Source organism: Neurospora hispaniola, assembly GCF_033458365.1.
Source record: "Neurospora hispaniola strain FGSC 10403 chromosome Unknown B0T23scaffold_3, whole genome shotgun sequence".
NCBI lineage: Eukaryota > Fungi > Ascomycota > Sordariomycetes > Sordariales > Sordariaceae > Neurospora > Neurospora hispaniola.
The window spans coordinates 2,319,049-2,345,819 of record NW_026944408.1 but is presented as its reverse complement, the minus strand read 5'-3'; the positions used below and the strand labels follow the sequence as shown (position 1 = coordinate 2,345,819).

Sequence of the window (26,771 nt, the reverse complement as noted above, 5' to 3'; positions counted from 1 at the left end):
CTACTGTAATATTTTTACATGGGTATGTTATTCATGTTGTGCAAAGCGTACAAAAGCCTCCTTTCTTTTTTCCATCCAAGCCACCCGCAAAGCCAAAAACCCGTCAACGCCAGTGCTATGAAGAACCATGTGTGTGTATTTGTTGTACAAGAATAGGGTGAGGAGCTTGTCCGAGGCCAATGTGTAGTAGCAGGCCGTATCATCATGACGTAGGTGCTTTCTGATCGAACTCTGTCCTGTCTCGTGGCTCAGGCTTGATGAGATGCTGCTTGTGGTCGAGTACTGCAGTGTTCTGCTAGCAGTGTTTGAGGACTACCGTAGCCGAAGCTGCATACCCCAACCACTCAGCCCACTGAGGCGACACTGGTATCGTCGTAACAGACAAACTCGAGCTGGAGTTGGAGAGTGGTGTAAGGATGTCATTCTGTATTGTTCGTTTGTGTAAGACCTCCAAGAGACTCTAGACTCGCCTCTCACAGTTCCATCGTCGAGATCGATCGAATTAATCGCCTCGCATGGCGTTGCACTGCATCGAGACGGTTTGGACCGAAAAGATTGATAGGTCGACGAAATCGATCGAAATGGAACTTAGACGCTCTTCTCAAGGAACTCCTTAGCCTCGTTGACCTTGGTGGCCAGATACGGGCTGCCGCCGCGATCGGGGTGGTTAAGGAGCATGAGGGTGCGGTGAGCCTTGCGAATCTTGTCCTTGGTGATGGTGCGCTCACTGTTTGTTGGAGGGTGAGTGTTAGTTACTGTTTCCCTTTCGATTCATGGGGCTGACTCCGAGAGGAACGTGGAACGCTGTGTAGATGCGGGTGTGTATGATGATGGGTAGGAAGGAGCAACGGATGGATGAATCATGTATGAGACAAGGAGGTTCGTGGCCGGGCAGGCAGGCAGGCAGGCCATGAGAGACGAAGCAGGAAAGGGAAGAAAAAGGCATGGAATGGATGGGAACAACGACACAGGAGCGACGACGGACACCGACAAGGCGAACTGAACAAGACATACTTGAGCGAGAGAATCAACGAAGCCTCCTTCTTGTTCATCCGCGGCTCGAATCCACCCTTGTAGAAAGCCTTGCCGAGGGCGCCAACGCCGCCGCGCGAGCGGCGCCATGCTACGAGACCTGCGCGACCCTATTATTGTTGGTAGGAAGGTTAGCTGATTCTTGTTCTTTCCTCTTACGACATGGCTCAGGCATAACGTCTGTTTCCAGTGGCTTCTTTGTTGTTGATTGAGGGTAGAGACAGTGATTAAAGTGTGATGCCTGCCGGTGCGGGATCCATTCGCGAGCGATGGGAGTAGGACTCACCAGGAAAGCGGCGACGGCGACGCCGGCGCCAATAGCTACTGCTGACGACATTGTGATTGTGCGGGTTGTGTTTGGGTTGTATTGGGTTTATGGGAGTCGGTTGATGTTGACGTCGTCCAGGGACTGAGGCTCAGTTGAGGCTGTCGTCAGTGATCGAGTGTGGGTGGATTGATCTTGGGCGGGCCGGCGTATGTACGGATACACGGGTAGAATGGGATGGATGGAGTTCGGTGATGCGAGGACGGGACGGCGAGGTTTGTCCGTTATTCAAGCGAACTTTTTTGCCGGCAGCGGCAACGTATCAGCCCTTTATGGCGGGCGTTATCGGTTTTGCCGCGCGTTTTACGGCAGGCAATGGCGGGCACCTTGAGCGCTGGCCAAGCGTTGGGAAGAGAATATGCGACTAACAGAGGCTCGGACTCGCTTAGCGCATAGGCAACGCTTCGTTACACACATCATAGACTATCATCACTATCGTCGCCGTCCGCTCACACCTGGTACATGTTGTCAACTATCGCTCAATCAGCTTACACAATTCGTATCCTGAGCCGATGACTTGTGCGGATTGCCCGCACGCCAATGTCGAGATTGATGCCGCTCCCGTGGAAGTGAATGCTTTGCGTCAACTCCATATAACGGATGATCAAGATCCGAAAATGATAAGCAAACATAAACGTCGTCAACAAGGCCTCCATCGCAATTTTACTGCTATCGGTATACAGCCCTGCTTCTTCCCGTCGGTCTGACGGTATCGTAGTCCAGAGCCCACTCAAAACTTGCCTGCTTGAGGAGACTAAAGGGGGTATCATTGCCCATTACACAGCATACCAATCGGTTCTCCTACTTCCGATTGTAGCGATGTGCATGGGTTTGCTTGTACATCGTTTTCCATCTCCTTCCCAAACTCCCTTTTGATCAATCAAACGAAACGTGAACAGAACCAGAACCATTACCACCCATCTCATCACACATATCCCTTCATCCACCTTTTTTACGCAGACTCTCATCATCAAGGGTATGTCTCAAGGCTCAGCAGACACCAACCTCTCATGCTTCAGCTCAAACTTGGCATGATACGCCGGTCTCGGCATTGCCAACCCGGCCTCCACATCCTGCAACACCCTCGCGTTAAGATCCTCTATCATCTTGCGCTGCTGCTCTGGGTCCAGTCGATGCTGGGCGCTTCGCGCCGCGTTATCGTTGTAGTTGCCCGCGCCGCCACGCCCGCTCAGCCGGCCGGAGAGGTTCGGCCGCTGGATGCTCGCCGTCACGACGCGCGTCAGCTCCTCGAGCTCAGCCTCCTTCTCCTCCTCCTGCTGCTGGGCGGCGGCCGCGTCGGTTGCCGAGGCGTCGTAGAAGTTGCCGGCGCCGCCGCGACCACCGGCTCGCGAGCTGCTGAGACTGGTTTGTGCGGTGATGGAGCGCTCGAGGGTTGTTGGCGAGGTAGAACCGGAAGAAGACTTCTTTTGCGCTTCGAGATCCTGTGGGTTTGGTTTGAGAATGGCGAACGAAACGAAAAGACAGCCGAGGCACAGGCGGATCAAAGGAGAAGTGTTTGTCGATTTCGTGTATGCAATGGATGGGTACACTCACAGCAGCCGCCTTCTCGGCATCTTCAATGTCCTTCTTACTGTACCAATTGCCCGCACCTCCGCGGCCCACTCTGCGGAAGACTTCCGATGACATCTCGAGTCCGCGCGACGGGAACGATTGATAACCAAGTGAAAGATAAAAGGGCGAGTGGTAGGTAGGTAGGTAGGTAGGTAGGTAAAGGTACGTAAGCACGACTGGTAGGTTCAACGCCCAACAAGAGCAGCAGCAGCAACAGGCCAACAGGAGTCCTTGGACAACAAAAGGATAGTAGTAAGTAGCGTGAAGTAAGGTTGGTTCTTGACGAGAAAAAAAAAAAAAAACCTTGTTTGTTATGTCGCGGCCAGGTTAACGAGTTTCAGGGAGGCAACGCTGATCCGATTTAAGACGGCGCACACCCGCCGGGAACATCCAATTGCTTGTGTACATGTAGGGGACGTTATTGCGGGGTTGTTGATTTTTCACATTAAAACATGCATCCCATGACATTGCCAATGCCACACGTAACCAATCCGTCTTACTCATCTCCAAACTTCTAATTAGAGTACCAGAGGCCTCCTTGGAGTGTCATCAACTACATCCAGCAGCGGAATTACTAGTTGTTCTGTCCCGCGGGCTTGGTAGACTGCTACCAGCGAGCCTTGCATTTTCTTTCTGCCAGCTCCCAGACTACCTTCAGCCGATTTCGAAGGATACCTCCTAGGCATCACATACGGCATGTGCGGACGAGTCCGAGAAAGTTAAGCCGGGACCACAAACTGCGTAGGTACTCCGTGTTATTATCGTCAAAGCTTGGTCCGGTCAGGCCCATTCCCTCTCTGCTAGACTGCCACAGGCATTTCGCGTGTTGCTCGTACGAATACATAGGAGGTACGGCCAACAACGCCACGCCACTTGGTAGATGTAGCTATCCTTTACAATTATCAGTGCTCGACTTCACTACGAATGAGTTTTCAGCATTGAGGCCTCAATCTTCATGTCTGGCTGTCAGGGTACCGCAGATCCGAACAGTGGTCCGCCTCGGGTTGGTCATGTCGATCAAGTAAAGTATCTACACTACTAGACTACATGATGGCTTCGGCACCTCCCGGTTCCCGTCAACCGTTGCGAAAGCACAAGTTCCATGGATTTCCTTTTATACCACCCCTCTTCTTCTCTTCATGTTCCGTTCCAGCAACTTCGTTCTTTTGAAAGGATGCTGCGGGCTTGTCCAGGCCAATACTATATACCATGCCTACACCTCCGGTTACGCATCCAGCAACGGCCCGGGGCGCGAGAATATCAATGTATAAGTCTAGACCCCTGCTGCGCTGGTATTGATGCAGGTACAAGCCGACCACAGATACTTCTTGATCTCAAGCTTTTGTTATCAGATAATGAACTGCAAAGTTTGTCACGCATCCCGTGCTGGTACCGTCTTGTCCACAAAGGTCCCATCAGTGACCTGGAGTTAGAAGTTCAACTTGCGTTTCCTCTTCCAACGCGGTCGAGCCAACTCACAATATTTTTTTTTTTTCCAAGTATGATGCCTGAAGCCGAATTTGATGAACACCATCAACTGTTCCACCGTAAACGTGCGGGGTAAAAAGGAGTCCTTCTCACTTCCAGCATTGATTGGTGAGGCGCACAGAAGTAGAGGACGAACTCTTGTCAAGGTACGTAGAGGTATGCATGTGCCTGGAATGGAATGATCCTCCTTGAACGATAGGTGTGAACACCGATCATTGATACGTTGCGAATTCTGTACTGACCTCGATCGACCTAATAAACTCAACAAACTGTGAACGGGGAAGTAGCAGAGGATCGCAGAAGTCAACTTCGAAGCGACCCCGATCATACCAAGCAGCCGGCGACTAAGCCGCCGATCTCCTCACATGTTTTCATTAGAACAGAACCATCGTCTGCCGAACAAGGCTTCCACTGCCCGCCGGTCCGTCAGGAACTCCAGTGCACCATCATTGATGGAATATCCAACAAATATTACTCACGGGAGACTTCGCCGTCAAAATACTAAATCCAAGGACAGAGTCAGACTGTTAGAAGTGTCTCTACAAAGCCAGCCATTTCCCCGGCCGGGACCGGAGGGATCGGATGGAAACTGGGCCTCCACTTGCCGTGTGTCTGCCTTTCTTGGAATCCTTGCTACCTAGGGAATTTCAACTATGTACTTGGTCAGCTGTCCCGTTTCCGCCATTCAACGTCATTTCGTGGATCGTTCCACGCGAGCGAGGAACGTCGCAGAAGAGAAACCACATCCCCAGCTGTTTCGCAATTGATACATGAATGTCTTGTACATTTATGCTGCTGGTGACCTGCCTTTTTGCAATTACTGTGCCGCTTTCAAAGGGTTACAGAGCACAATCCGTGGCACACGCTTTGCTTTCTTTGGATCTTGTAGTGTGTGTGAGTATCTTTCGTGAGAAGAAATGTGACGGACACTGTAGCCCGTTTTTACCTCGTGTGCTCATGGGTGTGTTTTAAACAGTCTCGAGGCCTGGCTGACAGCGCGTCCCTTACGTCGAATGCAGGTGACGTTGGGCGGCATCTAGCTCGAAGGCAGGTGACGGACAATCTCGAAAATAGTACATATTCTGTTGGTCAGCGGATAGGCTACAAAGATAGAATGTAGGTATCGTCCGAAAAGGCGAACCATATTGGAGTGAAGACATAGTAAACTTCAATATACTCTTTCCGATGGCCCAACAAAACCTTAAAGCCTCTTCAGGATCAGACACGGAGAAATTCAACGACAAAAACATAAATAAACAAATAACCGTGACTGGGGATTGTCAATCGGTCCCACTGCAGCCTTACCTCACCTCCATGCGAGCCAGTTGGATATCGTCCAGCTTGCCCAACTTACCCACTCTTTGCCCTCCCCGTCCTGATGATCGGTGCCTTAGCCTGATGGGCCAACAGGCAGAGGTGTTTTTGCCACTGGACGACCGCCGCGAAGCCTTAAAAGTAGTGTAGGTCTGATGAAGCGACTAGACCCCCCGGTATATAGGTATAAGTATGCCCTGCTACCAAAATCAGACCCCTGTTAATGCAATTTCGGGCCATCAACCGTTGCAATTGCACGTTACAGTTTTTACGTCAGAGGGGAATGCGGGCAGTCGAAATCCTTTGCAAAAGAGGAGGATTTGCTTTGTATCAACAGGGGTTTCTACTGTAGCAGGGTCTCCTTCAACAACAAAGCCCACTTTTTACGATGTTGAGAAATGGTTGGATGTCGGCTATCAATGTCGTCTTGTCAGGTATCAATAAGATGGAGCTTCCCTCCATGTTATCATTAGCTCCGCCTCTCTCTTTTTTTCCCCTCTCTCTTTCCTCCTGGACAAGTTTGAGTTTGGCATGCATGTCTTGCGGCTCAAATCCCGAATGGTCTCGAATTGGGGCATCGGAACCCCAAGTCCCCAACACTGGTCTTCTTGCAAGGGGGAAAAATGACTTTCATCGAGTTAGCATCAGTTGGGAGTGTAGTCTAAACCCGAGAGAGCCTGCTAGAAACTCCGTTCCGTCACTCGCTGGGTTCATCCACGAAGCTCCGCTCAGCTCATTTTCTCTCCGTTCTTGAGCCAGGTCCAGAATGGTTACTGGAAAGTCAGAGGAGGAGATGTGACAAGTGGAAAAGCCCGGGACAGACCAAATGGTAGCTTAATTCTCCAAAAGTCTGGGGAAGCAAGAAAGCTAGGGGAAATACCGTAGGGTTTCCTTCCTTGGCGATCTCGTCATTCCGATGGTTGGTTTCAACGGCCCACTTGAGACTGTTCTGCTCTTTTGGGACGGGTATTCCTCCCTATGATCAAGTTGGGTGATTGGACGAGCTGAACAGGGTGAGACGTGAGATTGACGAGGACTTTTGTTGGAGTGAAAGACTTTTAGGTTGTGATCATGATGTACCTACTCTAAGTCATTTATGATGTGGCAGTGGACCTGTCGTCGATACCTTCCAGTTCTCATCTAGGTAGGGAGTTGGTAGCCCAGCAATGCTCTAGTAGCTTGCTGAGCTGAGATGGTTATTTTGGATGAGATGTTGTAAGGGGCTTTCCTCACCAAACCGCGGATGTGCTATCTTGGCTTCCTGATGTCCAGTGCCTGGCCGCACAACGCGCGATGTGTAGCATGACCAGGGAGCGTGGATGTTCAGTTGGCTCAGGCCGGGTCAGGGGTGGATCTAGTATCGACACAATGCCGCCTGACAGTCCTGCACAGTGTAATCCTAGACACAAGCTTACAGGGTACATATCATAAGTAGAAATTCGGGAAACAAGCAATCGTTCTGTCCCTCTTTGAGTGCCGGGCAGAGGGCAGATCTGTACAGGGCAAACCCGAGTCTGTACATTCTAGAGTGGTGGGAAACGTCCTCGAGTTTTCACTAACTGGACAAACACATCTGCTGGCATATGCTGGCTCATGTAGCGCTCGTCTACCTCTATACCCTGCCCGGCGCTCAAAGAGGGATAGAACAAACAATTTGCCTATTCCCCGAGTTTCTACGGCAGTGCGTGCCTCTGTGTGACAGCCAGGTTGGGTGGTTGAGCGCTTTTCATGTCATCAACAAAAACATTGAAACAAGCGATGTCAGCACGTTGGGAAAGATCAGATGCAGGTCCACGGAGAACATCTAACTGCAGAGATGTCCAATTGTACCAACTGTCCTCATGTAGAGGACCCATGAGTGTACATCAATGGAGACGAATACTGCTATTTAAGTCATCTTCAAGTGGACACCTTCCCTTCTCCCCGTCCAGCCATCATGCATTCACCGTACCTTTCCAAAGAAGAAGACCGGCATTTCGTCTACAGAATCCCACTTTGCCAGACATCCCCGAATCACATCGTCGATTGGAATGCGTAATCGGACAGGGACTGACGGGCATCCGTGCCTGTTGTGGTGGTTCCTGGCTTGCTTGGGGCTCAATAGCCTCATGTCGTCTGCAACCTCATGGCAATTGATGCCTCCTTATTTTTCAGTTAGGCTGCCTTTTCTCATCCGAAAAAGCAAATGACTTCAAAGGAAACCGACGTAATTCCCCAATCACGCATCCGATGTCTTTCGAAACTTGAAGCTGTTGCCCTGGGCTGGATTCTTCTCTACACCATCGACATGGCTGTTATAGCGTGTAACTTTTTTTTTTTTTTTTTTTTTTTTTTTGATTTCCCCGCCCCCGTCCCAGCTCCTGCGAGATGTTAGCCGGCTCCACAAGACCGGACGGGAAAACCCCTCTTCATCTCGTGGCTCTATCAATTGGAAGATAATTGCTATCACACATGGGAAACACAGCAGGGCGGGGTAGCCAAAAGCCGGGTATCACATCCCATTCATTTGTGAGGCGACAGCACCAACATGTTGAGATCGTGGAAAGATTTACCTCATTGTTTGATGGCTTGGCGGCTGAGAATCGGAGCGGTTTTCTGTCGTGTAGATTGCCATCGGGTCAGGGACTGCATTATTTGACTTTTGTTGCAGTGTGGCCGGCTTACCACTCCATGCCATCTGAACATTTTTGGCAACAGGCGGACTAACATCGATCCCGAATCATCCAAACTCGCGACAGTGCCGCGGCGCTGGCACCGCTTCTTTGTCCTAGCAGAGTATCTTCAAGGGTCACAAGGCAGTGTGTGAGACAAACGAAGCTTGATTGGATGAGGCGAGGGCATGAGAAGGGAAGAGAGAAAAGGGAAGTTGTGAGATCCAGCACCAGGATCGGAGCTTTACAGCCCTTTTTCTATTTCTTTCTGATTTGGGAATTTTTTTTTTTTTTTTTTTCTTTTTTTTTTTTTTATCGTCCTTTGCCTGTCATCCTCCCTGCTATTCCGAAATTCATGGACATTGTCTCACACACTTCAGCCATAGCCACCTTGTTGAGCTCCAATTTGCTTCACACCCCTTTTGTCCATGTTTCTGCATCGCCTAATCACCAGACACTTCATCGGAAAAGTCTATCGAGAACTCGAGGCGTCCCGAACATTCATGTAGAATGGGGTCCCATGCTCGCAATGAATGAATGCTGTCTGTCCCTGGCCCCGATGTCGTGGATACGGTACATAATCGTTCCTTGCGTAGCCAACTATGGCACACAGTGTAAATAAGTGAAAGTTCACCCGAATTAGTCATTAACCAAGTACCCACGCAGCTTGTCTACCGCCATTTGTACCGCCTTTTTGTTGATGTCTTCCCTGGCCCTGAATAAAGGGCAATGCGGCCCTTTGTCTCTGAGACACCGTACCTGGTATCCCCGCTGTAGTGTAGACGGCTCAGCTCCTGATGAACATGCCAGAGTTGCGACTGGAAAACAGATGACGGGAGGTCGTGGTGCGGTGCGCAGTCGGATGTGCCTAGATATACATATATATATGCGGCCATGAACTTGGATTGACTGGAACGTCACTTTCTAACCACTATGCACTGGCAGCAATGCAGATTGTAAGTAGCTTACCTCAAGTGAGCTAGAGTAGACGCCCAGCACAGACCGTACAAGGAGAGCAAAAAAAAAAAACAAAAAAAAATAGTGCTCAGCACAAACATCAATGGTGGGTGATGATCGTGTAGCGTCCACTAATCGGGACCAAAAGTCTAACAAGACACATGGCCCAGATTGCAGGAGTAACCTCTGGCACACTTTGGGCTCGAGGCTCTCCCTGGAAAGGGGGGGAGGGGTGAGGCAAGGAAACTTGAATATCAAAGGCAAAGAGCGGAAGTTGAATACTAGTGTAGTCCTTGCCTATCCAGAGCCAACCGCCATCGTACACTGTGTCAGGCCAACAAAGTACTTCCGTCTGCTCTTGTGGGGTACCTGTCAGTGCCTCCCCCAGTCTTTGTGGATATGGATACTCCTCTCGTACCCAACCGGGCTTTTGCCAGTTCCCACCTTTTTCTATTCTCGCAATCGGAGGACGGTTGGAGCTGGCAATCCGCCGGCCGGCCCTCCTTCTCCTTCTCTACCTACCTCGTCTACCACCAGCTCAAATCAGCGCTCTGGAACCTGACGTGAGCGATGAACGAGGTGCTTCCACTTGGTGCCATCCTGCTCAAGAAAGCCTCGGACTCTCTCCATTCATCCAGGGCTGGCGATGAGCCAGTAGAAGTGCCTCATTCAACCCATCCATCCAGGACCCCTTGCTGCGTCTCGGCTGTCTGGTGTCTGGCTGCTGCGTCTGCGTCTAGGTAGCTTCCACGCCATCCCATTTGCGACTAACCGTCTGCAGCCAACCAACATCCAGTCCGCCGACCATAGAATCACCTCAGCGGACAGCAGAGGCGCCTGTCCTGTCTCTCTCCAGATCCTCTTTTCCTGGATTTTTTTTTTTTTTTTTTTTTTTTTTTTTTTTTTTGGAGACAGCTTGCCCTGGACTTGTATCTCTTGCACCTCCATCGTTCCTCGTCTGAATCGCTTCACATCCCCTCAAGAGCACCCGGTCATCAACCGCACCCATTCAAGGCAGCCCGCAACCATCCCCTACTTGGAACTGGCTGCGAATACCACCGTTTCCTCTCCTACACAGTATTGATCTCTTCGAGGCACAGCCACTCCTGCCTTCTCGTCTTGGACGAACAACCATCTGACTGGTGTTGACGTTGCCTACATTCTTCCTGCTGCCCAGCTGGTGAACTTTTTTTTTTATCCTCTCTTTCCCTTTCCACGTACCTCATCTTATCGTGGCGGGAGACGGAGCACCGGTTCGCCAACCAACCCCTGGCCGATCCCGAGATTATTATTATTTCCCCGCCTTGCTCCTTGCCTGGCCTTAGACGGACGCTACTTCTTTGTGATCGACACTTGGCCGCCAAATTTCACGACATAGCAACAATATTTTCCGAGCTTTCTCTACTCTTACCTTGTCATTCTGCTGTTTACGCTCGACGACAGAGGAAAAGGGGCACTTTGCATCGCTTGGCAATGGCTTCGTTCAAGGTAGACTTTCGCTAATGTCCAACGACTCCTTCTCCCTCCCTTCTCCCAGTAAACCCACTTGTGAACCAGCCCATTCGTTGCTGATGATCTCGGCTATTTTTCCAGGAAATGCAACAAACCTCACGACCGCTCTCGCACCGTCCGTCGGTGGCTTCCAATCCCATTCCCGCCCTGTCAGTCGCTCGACAGCCGCACTCACGCACCAACTCCCACTCCCTCCTTTCCGGATCCCTCAACGGCACCCACCGCGTCACACGCCGGAAGAGCATGACAAACACGGGTCCGAACGTCGCTGCTCTTGCTGCCGCCCTCCAACAAGAATCCGGTGACAAGGCTATGCCACTGCCCATTTCCATCAACGCACGCCGCAACACGATATCCAAGAACGGTCTTTCGCGATCTGCTGTCGTCGGCAGCCTACCCTCCCCACCAGCCAGCCTACCAACACACAAGTTCGTAACATCAGACGGGACAGTCAACATGCAGGACAGCGCAATTGATGATGAGGTTCACTTGTCCGGAGATGAAGGAGACAACAGCAACAATAGCAGCAGCGGGGCGAGCAAGAGCCGAAACAGGAGGGCCAGTGACGGCCAGCCGGCGCCCAAGGAAAGCCGAAGAATCAACCGCCCGGAACTTCGCTGTGAGAAGTGCGGGAAGGGATACAAGCATAGCAGCTGCTTGACCAAGCATTTGTGTGTGCCCATTTTCCTTTCCTCCCCTTTCCCACTCCCTGTTCCATGGCTGTTGAGTGTAAAGGATTGGTATTGGCCACGGGACTCGGGCAATGCTTTTGGAGAGCTTTTGTGTTGACTTGTCTCTACCGTCAGGTGGGAGCACACTCCCGAATGGTCATATACCTCGAAGCTGCTGATTTCCAAGCACCAGCAAGTGCAGCTTCTCGAGGCCGCTTCTGTTTTGGTAGCTATGAACAACAAACCAACAACCGGGACCACGCCTCCTGACTCGACCCACGACTTCAACAGCGATCAGGATTCGGCATCCCCAGCAGCATCAGGTTATTCGGATCAACCAGAGCGCAGCTCTGCGGACACGACCCCACCGCCCCAGCTGGACACCCTAAGCAACATGACCGGGTTCCCCATGAGCTTCACCAAGAGACAGAGTACCGGCAGCGGGTTTGCGCAGTCGTATCAATCTGCGGCATTCGGTAGTTCGGTGGCGGGTAGCGTGCCGGTTGGTTCGCCATTTGGAGGTCATTTCCGCCAGCTCAGCCTGATGAGCCAGGATCACAGGCCAACGTCGTCCGGCAGGAACGCAACCGGCAAGGAAGATCGGGATTTGGCTGCGGCAGTGGAAGGTCTTAGCTGTAGCTTTAACAGCAACGCTGGCCCTCGGTCGTTTCACCTCGGAGCAGACGCACCCCTGGTGCCACCTCTGCCAAACCAATATCTGGGCCAGTCTTTCGGCCTTATCCCTGGTAGCTTCATCAACAGCTTTCCTAGTAGAGCTCCGGAAAGCTTTACTAGAGGGGAGTTACGCCAGAGCTGCCAGAGCGAGCGGGGCGACGTCAAGATGGACGAAGATAGCGTCATGGACTATGACGACGACGAAGACATGCGGTCCCGGGCAAGAAGCGACGAGGACGACGACGGTGTCTTTGGAAGAATGGAAGAATGAGAAGGCCGAAGCGGTCCGTTGCCTGTACTATATTGCGGAAGCAGCTCGTGGACGGCGCGGGAAGAGAAGGAACTCATGATGCTGATGAAGGATTTCCTTTTGTAATCTATATCGAAACCATGTTAATGAGGCACTTTGCTCCGCCAACGACACTTGGCACCGAAGAGTGGGGAGCACTGTGGTTGGCGAGCCATGGCTCATGGGCTGAGAGATGCCAGCGCCAGAGGTGTCGCGGGACGCAGTCAAAACTCCACGAGGTTAAAGTGAGTGTTGTGAGCGAGCGTTGAGCAAATACTTGGAAACTTATCTAGTTAGCGAGCGAACAAATACCAAATGCACATACAACACAACCATGGATGGAGCAAAACTTGCCCGTGTAGTTTGTTTGGCTGGCGAGGGTAGTGGTGGAATAGAAGGGAGGGGTTACACACCAGAGAGATGTCTGAGATGTTGATGGTTGATGACTTCTCCGGCTGTCACCAGGGTAAGTGAGGCTGAGTCTCGCTGGAGCTCAACTTTAGGTTCCTCGGAAAATGGAAAGAGCTTGCGAAGAAGTGGACAAAAGTAAGGAGAGGGGATGAAATAAATACTTCGTTTTGATCTCGGCTGAGGGCCCGTCGGCTGGCAAAGTTCAGGTCCGTGGCAATATCTTACCTCTATGTACATACCTACCGTACTGATAATGTCCAGTGTTTTGTTGCAATGGTAGGTAGTAATTGTCTCTTGCTTGATGCCTGGCGGCGCGGGTTTACCTGGCAGTGCCGCGTGGTCGGGCGGGTTGATGAAGAGCTCCCCTCGACCTGCTGTGTTTACATGCCTCCCCCAAAAGCGGGCAGTGGGGTGGATGCGGAGGTTAGCGCGGCAGGACGGGAAGGGGGGACCTCCGACGGTTGACTGATGCAGTGGCCTTTAGGCGATAGACGTCACTGCTCCACCTGCCCACGCATCAGCAGCTTCCCACCATGCCTTGGTACCTAGGCCCAGAGCTCTACCTCTACGATTACTCCTGGTAACTTCTTTTCTCCATCATCATCTCCATCATCATCATCCGACGCGGCTCTTGCCGTTTGAAAACAAAACCGAAACCACCCAAGGCTCTCTTCATTCTCGTTTGTCATTTGCTCTACACACACCAAGTGCCTTGGTTCCTACGAATCCCGTGCATGTCTCGGTCAACGCCGCATTAGTCAAGCTCAACAAAAACAAAAAAAGTCCGCAAACTTGCGCGTCACCTCTCATCACACTCGCGCAGGAAAAAAAGAAGAAAAAAAAGGAAGAAGCAGTCCGCGCCCCGCTCGAACACGCATCTACCTCGCATCGATAACCACGAACGCACTAGGTACCGATGGCTCGACAGAAATCTGTGAAGAAAGTAGTAGACACGGTGGCGGCAGCGGTGGAGGATGCAGCTGGAGATGCGGTCAAGGCTGCGGACCCCGTCGCACTCGCAACTTCGATTGCCATGCCAGCCGTAGAGGCTGCCGTCGAAGTTGCCCAGACTCACAAAGTGGTGCCTGCGCATTTGAAGCGTGCGCGACTACCGGGAGCTGTCCGTTTTGCCCTGGTTGCCATCCTGAGCTTTTATCTCGAGTCTCTTGGGCGTTCCTTGGTGGCGGAATACACTCACGGCGAGCTGGCCAAGGTTGTTAGGCCTGCCTCGTCTCTAACGCAGACGGAAGCGCTTGCGTTAGCGGGTTGGAAATTGTAAGAACCTCCCTGGTCTTTTGATCATGACACGCGTTTATGGCTCGCTTCTTTGGCAAACAAACCCCTGTCGTAGGGCTGAAAAAGAGACGCACGAGGTACAGCTCCATCGTACTAACGTCAATGGCATGGCAGATTTGGACTTGCTCTGGGTTGGTACGGAAACTATGACGGTTTTGACCTTGCTGCTCTGGCTGTCCTTTCTCATGGTCCAACGGTGAGTTTCCATCCGCTGTCTACCATCCCATCCTCATTGTGGCACACACACACACACACACACACACACACAAGTAGACGCAGCCAACTGACATGTTCCACAGGCCTACCTGATTTCTACTTACTATGGCATCCGTGCTTCGACTGCCGGCGCCTACCTTGCCGTTGAGGTCGTATCGACCTTTGTTCCCTTCCTCCTCTTGCGCCAGCTGTCGGGCGCCCACTCAGCCGCACCTGGTATCCCTAATCGGGACATTGTTGTCGACAGGCAGATCCAGGTGCTTACATCGCTGCTTTCCGCCCTCGTCTACAGCGTTACACTGTTTTTGGCCTGCCGGACTTTCCTTCCCACGAACTTTGTACTCTACTTTGAGGGTATACGCACCATTGAGCCTGCTCAAGACGCCCAACTCTTCAGCTTCAACCGCCCGCTGACACAGATCCTTTGCCTGCTCTTCGGCGTGGCTGCGCGTACCCTGATCTTTACTCCTTCTGTCACGGCTTCGCCCACCATCAGGGACCAGGAAGTTGCCGAGTTTGATCCGGCCACCGCCAACCTTGGACAGACCATCTACTGGAATCTTTGGGGGTACACCACCCCGACCAAGGTCTCAGTCAAGAGGACTGCCGTGGCCATGCTTTTTGCTGGAGTCGATACCTATTTGCAGGCTACCACTGTCCTCAGCGGCGTAGACTCGTACGGAGCAGCTGTCTATGCGAGCGTCTGGGTTCTGGCTGCCGCAATCACGGGCCTGGCTCTGAGATATGTAGGAAGTGTGTAGGCTGTCTCTGACTGCGGTTAGGGGATGTTGGAGATAGGCAGCACTTGCTGGATATAAGTTTCTTCACCTTTAAGAATGAAGTCATGTGTCACAGTACATGTTTTCTCGGACGCCAAAGGTTTATCCCTTCACAAAGATGTATTTGTTTTTTCCCAGAAAAAAAAAAAAATTTCAAATAAAGAATTATGAAACTACGAAATACGCTCACTGTCTCACCGAGCGTGATCATGTTGATCTGACGCCCAAATATGCCACGTGGGTTTTAGGCTGGGACGTGGCCCACGTCAACCCCATGCTTGGAATGTTCGATCTTCCTCAATGTTTACCAAACATCTAACAAGGCTGGAGTCGCGGTCCAGGACCAAGATGGGCATGCATCGCGAACTCACATTCCCTCTTACAAATCCTCATAATATTACTGCAGTTCGAAAGAAATGGGCATTGACACTGTTCTGTGCCATGCGGTCACCGCTTTCGGCATCTTTAACTGGAGAGCTGGGTTAGTAAGTGGAACACAGCTCACGGGCGGACGTCCGGCCAAGGCAGCTTCAGCGCGAGGCAAGGCTGTTTCATGGCTGAAGACCTTGGAATCGGGCAACAACTAAGGTTCTGTCTGCAAGCCATTTCATGCATGAAGCGAAATATCCAGAACTGAATGGACAAGTCTCACGATCGGTCGGTCGGTCGGTCGGTGTGTTCCGTTCGGCAAAGTCACTGTCACTCTTTGTCAGGGCAGGGGAAACAGGGTGTTACATATGCCGTTGTTCCCCATCTACCCCCCGCATCCCCCTCCTCCCCCTTCTTTTGTCGTGAGAACTGTTGGTTAGCCCTGCTGCGCCGCCGCGCCATGAACCTTATTGGCGACTATCGGCAAAGCTGGCGAATGGTAAGATGTTACAACCCTCCTTTTTGGACATAACGACGCCTCATTTCTAGCGACAACAGAGCCGAACGAATCGAATTTGAACACCGGACTACCGGTTAGTTCAACGCGATCCACCACCACCGAGCGTCGCGAACGGGTAGTCGGCTGGCTACTGTACATAGTCTAATGTAGTGCTATGGGCGGCCTCCTCGAGAGCTCCGTCTGTCGGTGGCTTGTTTGGTGGTAACGCACAGAGTTGCAGTTCTACACCATAACGCCATGCAGACGCAGCTTTTTTTAAGCGAAGAAGCGCGATCTAGCGCAAGGTAGCTAGGTGGACTAACCTCAACTCCAACTTCGGTCGGCAAGGGGCTAGACATGGACTATACTAGACTACTGCGTCTTTGTGGCTCAGAATTAGGACCATCGCCGACTATCTCCGTTGCTTTGCCTTACTTTGTCTCGTCTTGCCCAATTCCTTGTCCCTGACCTGACCTGTATGCAAAAGTGAAGAAGAAAGATAGGTCCCCCCCCCCCCCAAAAGGGGTAAACATAACGGATTCTGTGAACAGAATGTTCCGTAAAAAAAACTACTCCGCTCTATGTCGTTGAATTTCCTAGTGTTTAATCCATTGACGCCAAGAGATACCGGGATATGGGTTCGGTACACATTCCGGGCTAGGAAGACGTGGATGTGAATGTAGATAAGTGGCGGCAGTGGTGGTGTTGATGCGCAAACCTGGCATAGACGTGGTGGCTTACTGTGTACTGACATATTCAATGTATCATCACAGGCGAGGCGTAGCAGCGGAGATAATTCGTGAATTTGTTTATTGATATTAACAAAAGCTGCGTGCAGTAGCGGTAGTAAGACTACCTCTAGATAGGTAGGTACCTACCTGTGTGTGCTTCTGGTGATCTGTGGCTTGACATAGAACAGCAACCATCATGCCGTTATGTGTTAGTTCCCTTGTGATGACATACCGACCGGCCGTCAACTTGCTCCATCGTCCGTGGCGCCCACGGGATTTGGGGGGCATAGCTGTTTTCATAACGTCAAGTCTCAATGGGGAAAGGGTAACGAAGAACTCTCGACTCTTTCAAGGCTCCCAAGGCTCATGCCGCCGTCATATGGATACCTCTAGAGGTACATCTTCAGGTCAGGCTGGGCGAAGCTTAGGTCGCCGGTCGGTGTTTGTAGTATGGTGTACACTAGGTCAGAGTTCCGACAGACGGTCCTGGAAAATTTTCGAAGCGGACTAATGACATACTCGTCTGGTTTGGAGCTTCACTATCTTTGTCCTTCTCTTGTCCTTTAGCTTGGAGACATCCGACCCTCACCCTACATGCAGTCGTTTGGGTAGGATACAGATTTTGGGCTTCGACATCTACTATATAGCTCCGTCTAATCCCCCCGTTGGCAATGGAGGTTGACACTCTTTGATATCATAAGCCTCATCAGCCTTCAGAATCCAACACCATTCATAGCAGTTGTATCCTCGGAAACATCACTAAGCGGGCCAACTACAACGACAGAGGATTTTGGCAACAGGTCATGAGACAAAGCCAACAGTAGCATCCTCATATTCCTGACAGAGCTTCTTCCTCGTGTACTTCATCCTGTTTTTCCGGTATAGAAGCAACACCATCGGCAACAGCACCAACAACACCAACATCACCATTAGCACCGTTTGAAGCCGAGCTTCCGTCCGCGACAACAATGTACCAACACGAGCATAGCATGACCTTCGATTCCCGGGGGCAGGGAGGAGTCTACAGCGCCAACGCCAGCACGGGGTCTTCCAACACAAACAGTACCCGACAACAACACGCCACAGTCAAGAGAAGGAAGAGCATCGAGTCAGACAGCTCCCTCGAGTTGAGAGGGCCAATGGAGGTCGACGGATCGGTCAAATCCGGCGGAGGCGTTGCGTTCTCGGGGAACTTTGCAGTGAGAGATCGCATTGAGGCGTATGGGGATATTAGTATTGTTGGGGATTTGAGGTGCAGGTACGTTTGTGCTCTCCTTCTCTTCTCTGGCTTTCGCTTTCTGGATGTGAGATTGGAAAGGGGGCGATGCTAATCACGTCGAAACACAGTAGTAGGATTAAGGCGTATGGGAACGTCAAGATTGATGGGAGTGCGCTGTGTGTGTAAGTTACTTCACCTCCTCCCCCCCCCCCTCTCTCTCTCTCTCTCCATTTTCCCTTCTTTTCTCTCTCTGTCACAGAACCCAACAGTTCTGACCACCATCCTTCACAAACAGCGACAGAGTCAAAATCTTCGGAAAACTCAAAGTCACCGGTACCTTTGAGGTCCAAGGGGACGTGGAAGTCTGGGGAGCCATCACCATCAATGGGTATCTGTAAGTTACCTGTGTCATTTATTCAGCCACTGTTGAACATAAAATCCAGCCCAGGGCATATATGCTGACGAAAGTCAACGTGAAAGGAAATGCAAAAGCCTAACAGCATACGCATCCATAACCACCGTCGGTGACCAATCTTGGTATCAAACCGAACAGGGCGAGATCGTCCATGGCGCTAAGCTCATCCAGAGGACTAACTATGAGGGATAGAAAGCTCACTGGATGTATAACTTGGCTTAATTTTTTCCTTGATCGTTTCTTCCCAACTTTTTTATTCTTTTCTAGACATTGGAAGACTTTCTCTCTTGGACCTGGTACACCGTGTGGTATTGTTGGTGTTTTCATTTTCTAGTCCATGGGCTTGATGTCTGTTGTGCGCGTTGTCACTTCGGCGTCCGTCAAAATTTTTTTTGTTATCTTTCCTTCTGTCATGTCGACTTCGAAAATGGAAAGAGGCACCGTGATGTGATTGGGGCGCAGAATTTGTTTATTTGGGAAGAAGTTGTGGTGGCCACGGCGCGGTCAGGGCTTGGTTTAGATATGCTATCTCTTTTGCTTCGCGTCTCGTTTCTTTCCCTTTCCGGTTCTTATTTTTTTCATTTACATGTTTATATCATCAGCGAGACGTACAGTCGAAGTTCTGAGGGTGGGGTGGTCAGCTAGGTAGGCAGATAACAAAGACCGGGATCCTTTTAGAGGAGGAAAATCCACAAACAGTCAATTACACGGACCGTGCTTCGAAGACCGAACACCACGAACAACTGAGGCAATCATGACAATAACCCGGTGGGGGGACCTACACTAACTGTCAATAATGGGTTGGGGGAACAGCAGTCTTTCCTTGGCTTGCTTGGTCACTTGTGGAACCAACCAACTTTGAACCATCTGTCAACTATCAAGGGAGCCAAAACTGGAGGTGGAAAAACCAAATATCTGAGTTTCCAGCTACCAGATTTAGCTGCTAATGCAGTAGAGCTACAGTAGGTAGTTTGTCATTATCAGGAGCCTACCGACGTACCAAATCTGGGAAGAGAAACAAGAACTCATGGACCCTGAAGAATGGCGAATGAATTGCTATGCGAAGCACGCTAAACCTGTTAAGGTGTTGGTTCCTGAGCGCTGCAGACCTGCAGTTGACTGCAGGAAATGTGGGGCGCCAAGTTCCTTCCAGCCCACGGTCCCTTGAGGTTCCCTTCTCCACAAAGGCCGATCACTGGCAGGCTCCACCGGCCCGTTTCACAAGCTCGGTTCCCTTTCCACTTGCCGTCCTTTGACCTCACGCGTTCCACTGCACGAAACGACGACATCATCGGCCACCCGCCCGCATCGTGTGGGACCTTTGCCCTCACCCAAGCCTCGATAACGCCACAAGTACCAACTTTTCCTCTTTCTGCTCGGCGACTCGGACAACAACTGAACCAAACCGAGGCGACCGTCTTCTCCCGCGCGCGACGCCTAACATGAACCTGCCCACCGATCTATAGCCCCTTGCCTTATCGCCCTACGAGTTTGAACAGTCCCCGCTCAAGATGTCTGCTGCCGAAGCAATCGAGCAGTCCAACGCGATGAACGAACCCATTTCCCCGCGTCAGGACGCGCCGCCCATCCAGCAGGCGATCCAGACCCTCGGTGCCCTCAACCCTCTCAACTCTCTCGACATGCCGGCCGACCCCGATGCTCAAGCTACCGTAACCGATTTCCTCGACTTTACCGAATACCTTCCAGCAGACATAATGCGCTCCCTCACCCTCATCGGCAAGCTCGACGAGACCCACGTCAACGCGTCCACCAAAGTCCACGAACTCGCCACCAAATGGTCTCAACTACCCAACATCCCACCCCCCGAGCGGACCAGTGCCGTCAATGTGCGCGCCGACATCTCCGAACAGCTTCAGCAAGGCATGAATGCCCGTGTCTCCGCCCACGCGGAAGCTGTACGAATGGATGGAGAGGTTAAACGACACTACAGTCGCATCAAAACCATTCTCGCCAAGCTGGAGACCATGTTGGAGAACTACCCGCCCCCAGAAGAGATCAAGAGTCCTGTTGCAACGTTCAAGTCGCCCCAGGCAGCGGCAGGGTCGAAGGCACCCCTGAGACTGGATGGTCACAAACCTCGACGACATGCGATCCCAAGAATCACAGTCCCTGGAGAAGTTTTGGCGCCATACGAGCTCAACTATGAGCCGTTTACCAGCGACAGCGAGAGCAGCTCCGAGGACGAGGATGTGGCATCTCTGTCCACCAGCCGTGTGACCCCAGCACCCCAGCCACGTATCAAGGTTGTGAAGGCTCCTGCCCGTCCCCCTAAAGCTGGAAAGGCACCCAAGCCAAGAACATCCGTACCTCCGCCGCATGTTCCGGGGGGCGAGCAGCCGCTATCTACGAGCGCTGCGCTGGCACAGCTGGGTCCGCCTCCAGTGAACCCTGTCATCGGCGGCCCGGACGCTCCTTGGGGCCAGCTTACACCATTCGAACTCGCCAAGCTGAGAAAGAAGATGAAGAAGAATGCAGCATGGACCCCCTCCGTTACCATGATCGCTCGAGAACTCCAAGCGTTGGGCCGCGGCTATGAAGCCTTTAAAGCTGCACAGCAAAAAGCGGAACAAGAGGGAAGGGTCTTTGAAGGAAAGATGCCTGTCCCGGTCAAGAACCCTACCACTGGAGAGATGCAGATGCCCGTGGGCGCGGTCTCGGAAGAGGCTTTGGCTGCAGACGAGGCGAATACCTATAATCGCGGCATGAAGTTGAACGAGGCCAAGAAACTCAAGAGAGTCCAGTTGGCACACCAGGCTGCGATTGAGGCCGAAGAGTCGGCGAAGCTCCTGGACAATGTTGCCCGGATATTGATGAACAACTCGCAACCTGCCATTGCCCAACCAACCCCAACACCTACGATAGTCAACAACAGCCGACCCAAGCAACCAAAGAAGCGCAAGAGGGAGTCTGTCATCGAGGCCGATGCGACGAAACCAGAGTCGCAGATCAAGCGGATGAAGAACGAGACTCCTGTCCCTACTCCGCAGCTAAATCTTCAACCACACCAGAGAACGGCAGTGCCTACACCTGTCTTGCATTCTACAACCCCCATCCCTCTCCCCATTCACGCCCAAGATCACTCCAGCGCTGCCAAATCTAGTGCCTCAGTCGCTTCGGCGACATCTCCCGCCCCAAGCAGCATCGCCGGTAGTTCCAGTGCGGCTCCTCCAGTTCCGCCCATAAAGCTACCACCCGCTGAGACCCCGATCCCGCCGCCGTTACGGTCGCCCAGAAAGTCTACAACTCCGATTCTTCCTCCTGTTAGAGAGACTAGGAAGACGCAAATGACTCGCACCCAAGAGCAGCAGCAACAACAACCGACAACACAACCGCAACCGCAATCACTGCAACAGCAGCAGCCGCCGCCGCCGCAACCGCTGCCGCAGCAAAACCAACCACAACAGAAACAACAACTACAGGTGCAGCAACAGCAAAAGGAAATACAAAGTGCGTCTCGTGTAACAACTCCAGCTGCAGATGTACCCAGTCACACACCAGATCAAGAGGAACTAGCAGTATCCACAACGGTTACTGCGCCTCCCAGTGTGGCATCAACCACATCTATTCGTCGCAAGGCTTCTAGTTTAGAACCCCAGGCTTCTCTTGCATCAGAACGCCCTCGTCGCACAAGTACTGCCCGGAACACCCCTGCACCAGACAAGGCTCCGGCAGAGACGACCACAACCACACGGACGACCGGAAAGCGAACCAAAAGACCAGCGCCAGGTGTTATTAGTCGGACTGTGAGCGGCGGCAATAGTGCTGTTGGGAAACGAAAAGCCGCGCCGAAGAAGAGCGCCCGCACCGGGAAGGGTAAGGACAAGGCAGCTGTGGAAGGTCGACAAACAGCGGCGGCAGTAGCAGCAATGACAGCCGCCGCCGGAGCCAAAAACGAGATGGAAGTTGAGGTGGATGACGAGGGAAACGTGATCGATCCCGACGAGCCGAGGTACTGCCTATGCAACCGTGTGAGCTTTGGGATAATGATTCAATGTGATAACATCGATGTGAGTAAACAACCCAACAAGAAGAAGAAGTCAGCATCAAAAAAATCCGGCAAGGCCGCAGCAAGTCGAGGTTCGGCAACTTCTACGTCTACTATGTCCATTTCCACAAGGTCAAAGACCGACGAAAAAGGTCTCAGGCGAAAACAGGAAACAAAGGAGGATGTGCATGAAGAAGAACAGGACGAAGAGCAAGCGCCCAACAAGGAAAATGCAGAAGAAAACGCAGAGAGCTATCCCTCTCAGACGGGAAAGAAGAGGGTGAGAATCGCCCGGAGCCAGTGCTCGAACAATTCCGAAGACAAAGAGGATGGAGAGATTTGGGGAGGGAATCAGAACAACCAAAAGAGACACAAGGCTAACGATGTTGTCAATCCACAGAAATGCCAGCAGGAATGGTTCCATCTCGAATGCGTAGGACTCACCGCGATTCCGGCGAGGACGACGAAGTGGTATTGTCCCGACTGTCGCAAGGCGCTCAACATTGGCGAGAAGGGCGAAGTCAGTGCTAGAGGCATCAAGGCCTAGAGAACTGAGGCGTTAGTGCCTACGTAGAGAGCCCAGGGGGCTAGAGCTAAGAGAGGCCTTGAGATACCTCTAGGGTCGGTGGCATCATGATGTTTTGTTTCCTGTCTCGTTCAGTACAGCGTGGGGCCAAGCTGGTTGCGTGATGGCAATGCACTTGGGCGTTGGTTTTCGGTTGGGAAGGCGCTGGTGTGAGATAAGTCATTTGGTAGCGCGTTCTGGCATTTATAACCTCAGCCTGCCAGGTGGATGGTTGATTCCTTTTCACCATACATGGCGATTAATCAACCTTTCAAAGTAGGACATTAGGCTACAGACTTCAGTAACATAACTATGACAGATCGGACTGTTGGTAGTTAAGCTCAAAGGCTCACCAAAAAGAGGGCACTTATACTGGTTGGAAATGGCCCTTGTTATGGAGCGAGACTGTATCCCATAGCGGAAGTTGACGGGCGAGAAAGCTGCGAAGAACATGTATATTGTTTTATATACCAGGTGTTCCTATGCGATGTACCGAGACGGTCTTAAAAAGAACCATGACTTGGTGTTGACCTTCAAGGTGTGCCTGCCAAGCCATGACGACAATGGCGAGGATCATCGCCATCGAGGGACGAACGGAGGAAGCGGAAAGGCAACAGTCCCGTCTGGCAATCCACGTGTCATACTCGGCATCGCAAGGAGCCTAAAGTCAGACCGCGCAACCTGCTTTTAATCACCAGAAACGATCATTGCTTCACCAACTGGCCTACGTACCTACACGACAGAGGAACCTACTGCGTTCCCTACTCAGCTACATGCTCACCCACCACATAATGGATTCTCAAACCCAAACCCACGGAGATCAAGACCAACAAAACCCCTCTGGCTACGAACCTACCTGGCCTAAGGACCTGGGCATATCCCCCATGCCGGCAGCCTCAATCTTCCAGTTCATCACCCGCTTCTTCCAAGTATCTGACAACCCGGATCTGACCGAGGAATGGCTCAGCTTTTTCGGGGAGGAAGCCAAGATCGTGATGGGCGAGAAGGTTGCTGAGGGGAAGGATGGTACGCAACCCCATACATCTCTACCTGCCTCTATATCCCTATCGTCATGTGTTTCCTTGCTGAAGTTGTGACCAAGAGGCGGAGTTCAATGAACTAATTCGTTGAATGAATAAATATAGAGCTTCGTGTCCTAAGAAAGGGAATGTGGGAAAAGGTCAAGACGAGGAAGCATACAGTTCAGAAGGGGTTTCCGGGTATGTTCCCTCTTACTGGACAGTTGGGAGGAGGAGGAGGGGGAGGAGGGGGGGTCAAAGGTGATGGTGTCCTGAACTTGGAGTTTATGATATATGGGACTGTGCTTTATACGTTGAGGGAGACAGGCAAAGAGGAGAAGATGGACTGGGCGGCGCATGGGATATTGGTTGGGAGGGAATTGGAGGACGGAGAGGAGGAGATGAAGAAGGAAGGTGGTGGTCATGGTAGTTCTGATGGCAAAGCATCCGCAAGGGGAAATACTTCGCCATTTGTGTTTGGGAGGTATAGAGTATATTTGTCTTCTAGCGTTGAGTAGTGGAAGGATAGACACGCGGAGGTTCCTGTTGTAAGATGACAGGATAGTACTTGGGGATTTGATGGGAGAGTACGGTCTGGTAATGGGATCTGGATTGTGATCGTGGTTTGGGTTGATATTCGTTGTAGGCAATTAGTATCAGTTTCGCACTATCAACATCTCGGAGTCGCGATCTAGATACTGGGCTTGCAAGAATGTGTTGAGTCCGGTATTTGCGTCATGTTGTCTCAGACCTGATGGGCGTAGGAGTGAAGGGTGTTGAGAAGGGGAGTTTTCGGTATGGGTTTGGGTTGAGGTGGGTCCAGTGTACTAACATCAGTCGGCACCCTATACGTTCATATCCGTTAGAACAGAAAGACATTGCTAACAGCACATACGCAGACAGATGGCACGCTGTTCCTATACAATAAATGGAATACGTGCTCATGATTCTGCTCTCCACCATTTCACAATCATGCACGCTTGATATACCGGGTTCGCTATAATGAAGCATTCATAGCTATGTTCGCTTTAAACTACACGATTCCAAACAGTTCCAGAGCCACATGAGCCAGGCGTTGCCGCAAACCCCCGAAGTCGACTAAACAAACCCCACCTCCCTTTTCGATGCGTAACTCCAGCAACCCACATGATATGCCGGACTGTCACCCGCCCAGACGGCGGGATAAGAGACAATGCACATGCAGCCAGCAGCTGACTGAAACCCCCTTGCCTTGTTCTTCTTCCTGGGGCTGTGGTTGGTCTCGCTTTTGCTTGTCTGCCATAGGACAATTCTGCGATAGAAAAGTAAGCCAGGCATCAGAGATCAGCTACCAGTAGGTCAAGATTCTCGGAGCGGGGTATATTCGCTAGGGTACCGGCGAGAGACAAACGGAGGAACGACGATGGCCTCAAGGAGTGCGGGGGACATCGAAGGGAGCACAGCGTCTTATACGCACCTCAGCCAGCCGCGGATCAGGCGAGCGGCGTGTCACGACCTGGCCTGAGATGACTCCTTTTGGGTTTACCATAGCCTGCGAAATCGGCGTGTCGGTTGCTTCCGGGTGACTTTGATAACTGGATCTTGATGGACATTGAAAAGGCCTCTTGCGTGTGTGGACGGAATGCTCTGTGCATGCGTACATAGCTAGCGCCTGGCTGCCAGATGAGCAATGTGCGTGGCAATGCGGCCTGCCCTGTGAGCTTGTTGAAGCACCACCATCACCACCATCACCATCTGGCATACCTACCTACAGTATAGGTACGATGACGTAAGGTAAGACGGATCTCCTCAGCTATCATTGACTACCTAGGTATCAAGCTTGAGGGAATCAAAAGACATGAGGATAACGAGACAAAGGCCCCCGAGGAGGGGAGCGCGCCATGTGCATGCTGAAAGAACCATCTAACCCATCATGTAGCCGACAATGGTGAATACTACGCTTTGTAGATCCCGGAATGACTAAAACAAAGGCCATGTCGACCATGTGCCATGTGAGCCCCCCGACCGTCACCAGCCCTGGGCGGCTATCTTTTCGATATTTCATTTTGCTAGTGTGTTAAGCATCAAGAGGTTGCTTTTAGAAACCTACCTTTCATAGCACTGGCATTAGGTAGATACCCAGGGGTTCGTCGCAGTCATGAAACAAGGATCCATGATCCATCCACCCATCTGGCCATCGGAACCGATGACGTACTTTTTGGGTGCTTGTGTACGAGATGAAATGAACGACCCTACCACGGTGAACTGGTCCTTGCGAACCATCATCCAACCGACTTGGGCCATGCCCATCATCATGATAGGCAGCAGCAGCAGCAGCCACTTTCGCCATTGGAGGCCATGGAGGAAGCACAGCAAAGATCTCTTTTACCCGTTGCCACAAAGAAGGAGTCAGCTGGTCTCCCACCACAATGTAAGAATGAGAGAAGAGAAGTGAAGAGAAGCGCCGAAGGTCGGTGTGTGAGTGATTAGGTGATGGATACCTAGCGGTGGGAGCACCGGGCAGGGAGGGGGACTGGATAACAGATCGCCCCGCCATCGGCGTCCATTCAGGCGGTTTCATTGTAACGCTTCCCTGCCAGGTACATGGGGGTACTTGTGCCTTGTTGTCCTTGTGAAGATAGGGGCTCTGGGTGGTTTCTTATCTCGGGACACTTGAACCGTCACGCTATCCCGCTCACTAGCACCGGTGGGTACCTCGTCCCTTTGCACCTGCATCACGCCCCGCACGCTTGTACCACCTCCACTCACGACAACCTACAA

At 51.8% G+C, this 26,771-nt stretch overlaps 10 protein-coding genes across 10 annotated transcripts; 7 read left to right on the top strand and 3 right to left on the bottom strand.

Moving 5' to 3' along the window:
• Positions 1–397: 397 nt before the first annotated feature.
• Positions 398–1,625, bottom strand: B0T23DRAFT_114821 (mitochondrial import inner membrane translocase subunit tim-14). Its single transcript, XM_062831929.1, has 3 exons — positions 1,319–1,625; positions 1,015–1,142; positions 398–727 (listed from the first exon to the last, which is right to left on the bottom strand). The coding sequence occupies exons 1-3, from the start codon at positions 1,367–1,369 to the stop codon at positions 589–591; spliced, it is 318 nt and encodes a 105-aa protein (XP_062694104.1). The 5' UTR covers positions 1,370–1,625; the 3' UTR covers positions 398–588.
• A 715-nt stretch (positions 1,626–2,340) lies between these two features.
• Positions 2,341–3,004, bottom strand: B0T23DRAFT_427653 (uncharacterized protein; the record flags this gene model as incomplete). Its single annotated transcript, XM_062840081.1, has 2 exons — positions 2,341–2,799; positions 2,912–3,004. 2 exons carry the CDS (start codon positions 3,002–3,004, stop codon positions 2,341–2,343), a joined length of 552 nt encoding a protein of 183 aa, XP_062694103.1.
• Positions 3,005–7,515: 4,511 nt separating this feature from the next.
• On the top strand, positions 7,516–8,659 carry B0T23DRAFT_377182 (uncharacterized protein). The gene is made up of 3 exons (XM_062837014.1): positions 7,516–7,873; positions 8,284–8,326; positions 8,396–8,659. The coding sequence occupies exons 1-3, from the start codon at positions 7,762–7,764 to the stop codon at positions 8,535–8,537; spliced, it is 297 nt and encodes a 98-aa protein (XP_062694102.1). The 5' UTR covers positions 7,516–7,761; the 3' UTR covers positions 8,538–8,659.
• Positions 8,660–9,864: 1,205 nt separating this feature from the next.
• On the top strand, positions 9,865–10,211 carry B0T23DRAFT_377176 (uncharacterized protein; the record flags this gene model as incomplete). Its single annotated transcript, XM_062837013.1, has 1 exon — positions 9,865–10,211. A coding segment is annotated over exon 1 (170 nt), but the record flags the coding sequence as incomplete, so codon positions are not given.
• Positions 10,212–10,650: 439 nt separating this feature from the next.
• On the top strand, positions 10,651–12,482 carry B0T23DRAFT_114678 (uncharacterized protein). The gene is made up of 3 exons (XM_062831928.1): positions 10,651–10,827; positions 10,933–11,522; positions 11,658–12,482. Exons 1-3 carry the CDS (start codon positions 10,813–10,815, stop codon positions 12,466–12,468), a joined length of 1,416 nt encoding a protein of 471 aa, XP_062694100.1. The 5' UTR covers positions 10,651–10,812; the 3' UTR covers positions 12,469–12,482.
• A 950-nt stretch (positions 12,483–13,432) lies between these two features.
• On the top strand, positions 13,433–15,498 carry B0T23DRAFT_114653 (uncharacterized protein). The gene is made up of 3 exons (XM_062831927.1): positions 13,433–14,172; positions 14,308–14,389; positions 14,493–15,498. The coding sequence occupies exons 1-3, from the start codon at positions 13,814–13,816 to the stop codon at positions 15,168–15,170; spliced, it is 1,119 nt and encodes a 372-aa protein (XP_062694099.1). The 5' UTR covers positions 13,433–13,813; the 3' UTR covers positions 15,171–15,498.
• A 2,257-nt stretch (positions 15,499–17,755) lies between these two features.
• On the top strand, positions 17,756–18,613 carry B0T23DRAFT_452655 (uncharacterized protein; the record flags this gene model as incomplete). Its single annotated transcript, XM_062841151.1, has 4 exons — positions 17,756–18,045; positions 18,135–18,188; positions 18,302–18,400; positions 18,487–18,613. The coding sequence occupies 4 exons, from the start codon at positions 17,756–17,758 to the stop codon at positions 18,611–18,613; spliced, it is 570 nt and encodes a 189-aa protein (XP_062694098.1).
• A 1,236-nt stretch (positions 18,614–19,849) lies between these two features.
• On the top strand, positions 19,850–22,997 carry B0T23DRAFT_114607 (uncharacterized protein). The gene has a single exon (XM_062831925.1). It carries the CDS (start codon positions 19,933–19,935, stop codon positions 22,972–22,974), a length of 3,042 nt encoding a protein of 1,013 aa, XP_062694097.1. The 5' UTR covers positions 19,850–19,932; the 3' UTR covers positions 22,975–22,997.
• Positions 22,998–23,783: 786 nt separating this feature from the next.
• B0T23DRAFT_394766 (uncharacterized protein) lies at positions 23,784–24,529 on the top strand (the record flags this gene model as incomplete). The annotated part of the gene is made up of 2 exons (XM_062838149.1): positions 23,784–24,018; positions 24,138–24,529. 2 exons carry the CDS (start codon positions 23,784–23,786, stop codon positions 24,527–24,529), a joined length of 627 nt encoding a protein of 208 aa, XP_062694096.1.
• A 527-nt stretch (positions 24,530–25,056) lies between these two features.
• B0T23DRAFT_114615 (uncharacterized protein) lies at positions 25,057–25,910 on the bottom strand. The gene is made up of 3 exons (XM_062831926.1): positions 25,759–25,910; positions 25,468–25,662; positions 25,057–25,302 (listed from the first exon to the last, which is right to left on the bottom strand). The coding sequence occupies exons 2-3, from the start codon at positions 25,651–25,653 to the stop codon at positions 25,174–25,176; spliced, it is 315 nt and encodes a 104-aa protein (XP_062694095.1). The 5' UTR covers positions 25,654–25,662; positions 25,759–25,910; the 3' UTR covers positions 25,057–25,173.
• Positions 25,911–26,771: the final 861 nt, after the last annotated feature.

What these genes read in the sequence shown, in the direction of transcription:
- B0T23DRAFT_114821 (XM_062831929.1), bottom strand. Translation starts at nt 1,369, where the DNA reads ATGTCGTCAGCAGTAGCTATTGGCGCCGGCGTCGCCGTCGCCGCTTTC. An exon ending in TCGCCGTCGCCGCTTTCCTG is followed by an intron (nt 1,143 to 1,318) that starts GTGAGTCCTACT and finishes CAACAATAATAG; the next exon opens with GGTCGCGCAGGTCTCGTAGC. An exon ending in TCGTTGATTCTCTCGCTCAA is followed by an intron (nt 728 to 1,014) that starts GTATGTCTTGTT and finishes TCCAACAAACAG; the next exon opens with TGAGCGCACCATCACCAAGG.
- B0T23DRAFT_377182 (XM_062837014.1), top strand. Translation starts at nt 7,762, where the DNA reads ATGCGTAATCGGACAGGGACTGACGGGCATCCGTGCCTGTTGTGGTGG. An exon ending in CTCATGGCAATTGATGCCTC is followed by an intron (nt 7,874 to 8,283) that starts CTTATTTTTCAG and finishes GGAAAGATTTAC; the next exon opens with CTCATTGTTTGATGGCTTGG. An exon ending in CTGAGAATCGGAGCGGTTTT is followed by an intron (nt 8,327 to 8,395) that starts CTGTCGTGTAGA and finishes TGGCCGGCTTAC; the next exon opens with CACTCCATGCCATCTGAACA.
- B0T23DRAFT_114678 (XM_062831928.1), top strand. An exon ending in AGCTGCTTGACCAAGCATTT is followed by an intron (nt 11,523 to 11,657) that starts GTGTGTGCCCAT and finishes CTCTACCGTCAG; the next exon opens with GTGGGAGCACACTCCCGAAT.
- B0T23DRAFT_114653 (XM_062831927.1), top strand. Translation starts at nt 13,814, where the DNA reads ATGGCTCGACAGAAATCTGTGAAGAAAGTAGTAGACACGGTGGCGGCA. An exon ending in GCGTTAGCGGGTTGGAAATT is followed by an intron (nt 14,173 to 14,307) that starts GTAAGAACCTCC and finishes ATGGCATGGCAG; the next exon opens with ATTTGGACTTGCTCTGGGTT. An exon ending in TCCTTTCTCATGGTCCAACG is followed by an intron (nt 14,390 to 14,492) that starts GTGAGTTTCCAT and finishes CATGTTCCACAG; the next exon opens with GCCTACCTGATTTCTACTTA.
- B0T23DRAFT_114607 (XM_062831925.1), top strand. Translation starts at nt 19,933, where the DNA reads ATGTCTGCTGCCGAAGCAATCGAGCAGTCCAACGCGATGAACGAACCC.
- B0T23DRAFT_114615 (XM_062831926.1), bottom strand. Translation starts at nt 25,653, where the DNA reads ATGTACGCATGCACAGAGCATTCCGTCCACACACGCAAGAGGCCTTTT. An exon ending in CTGATCCGCGGCTGGCTGAG is followed by an intron (nt 25,303 to 25,467) that starts GTGCGTATAAGA and finishes TTTCTATCGCAG; the next exon opens with AATTGTCCTATGGCAGACAA.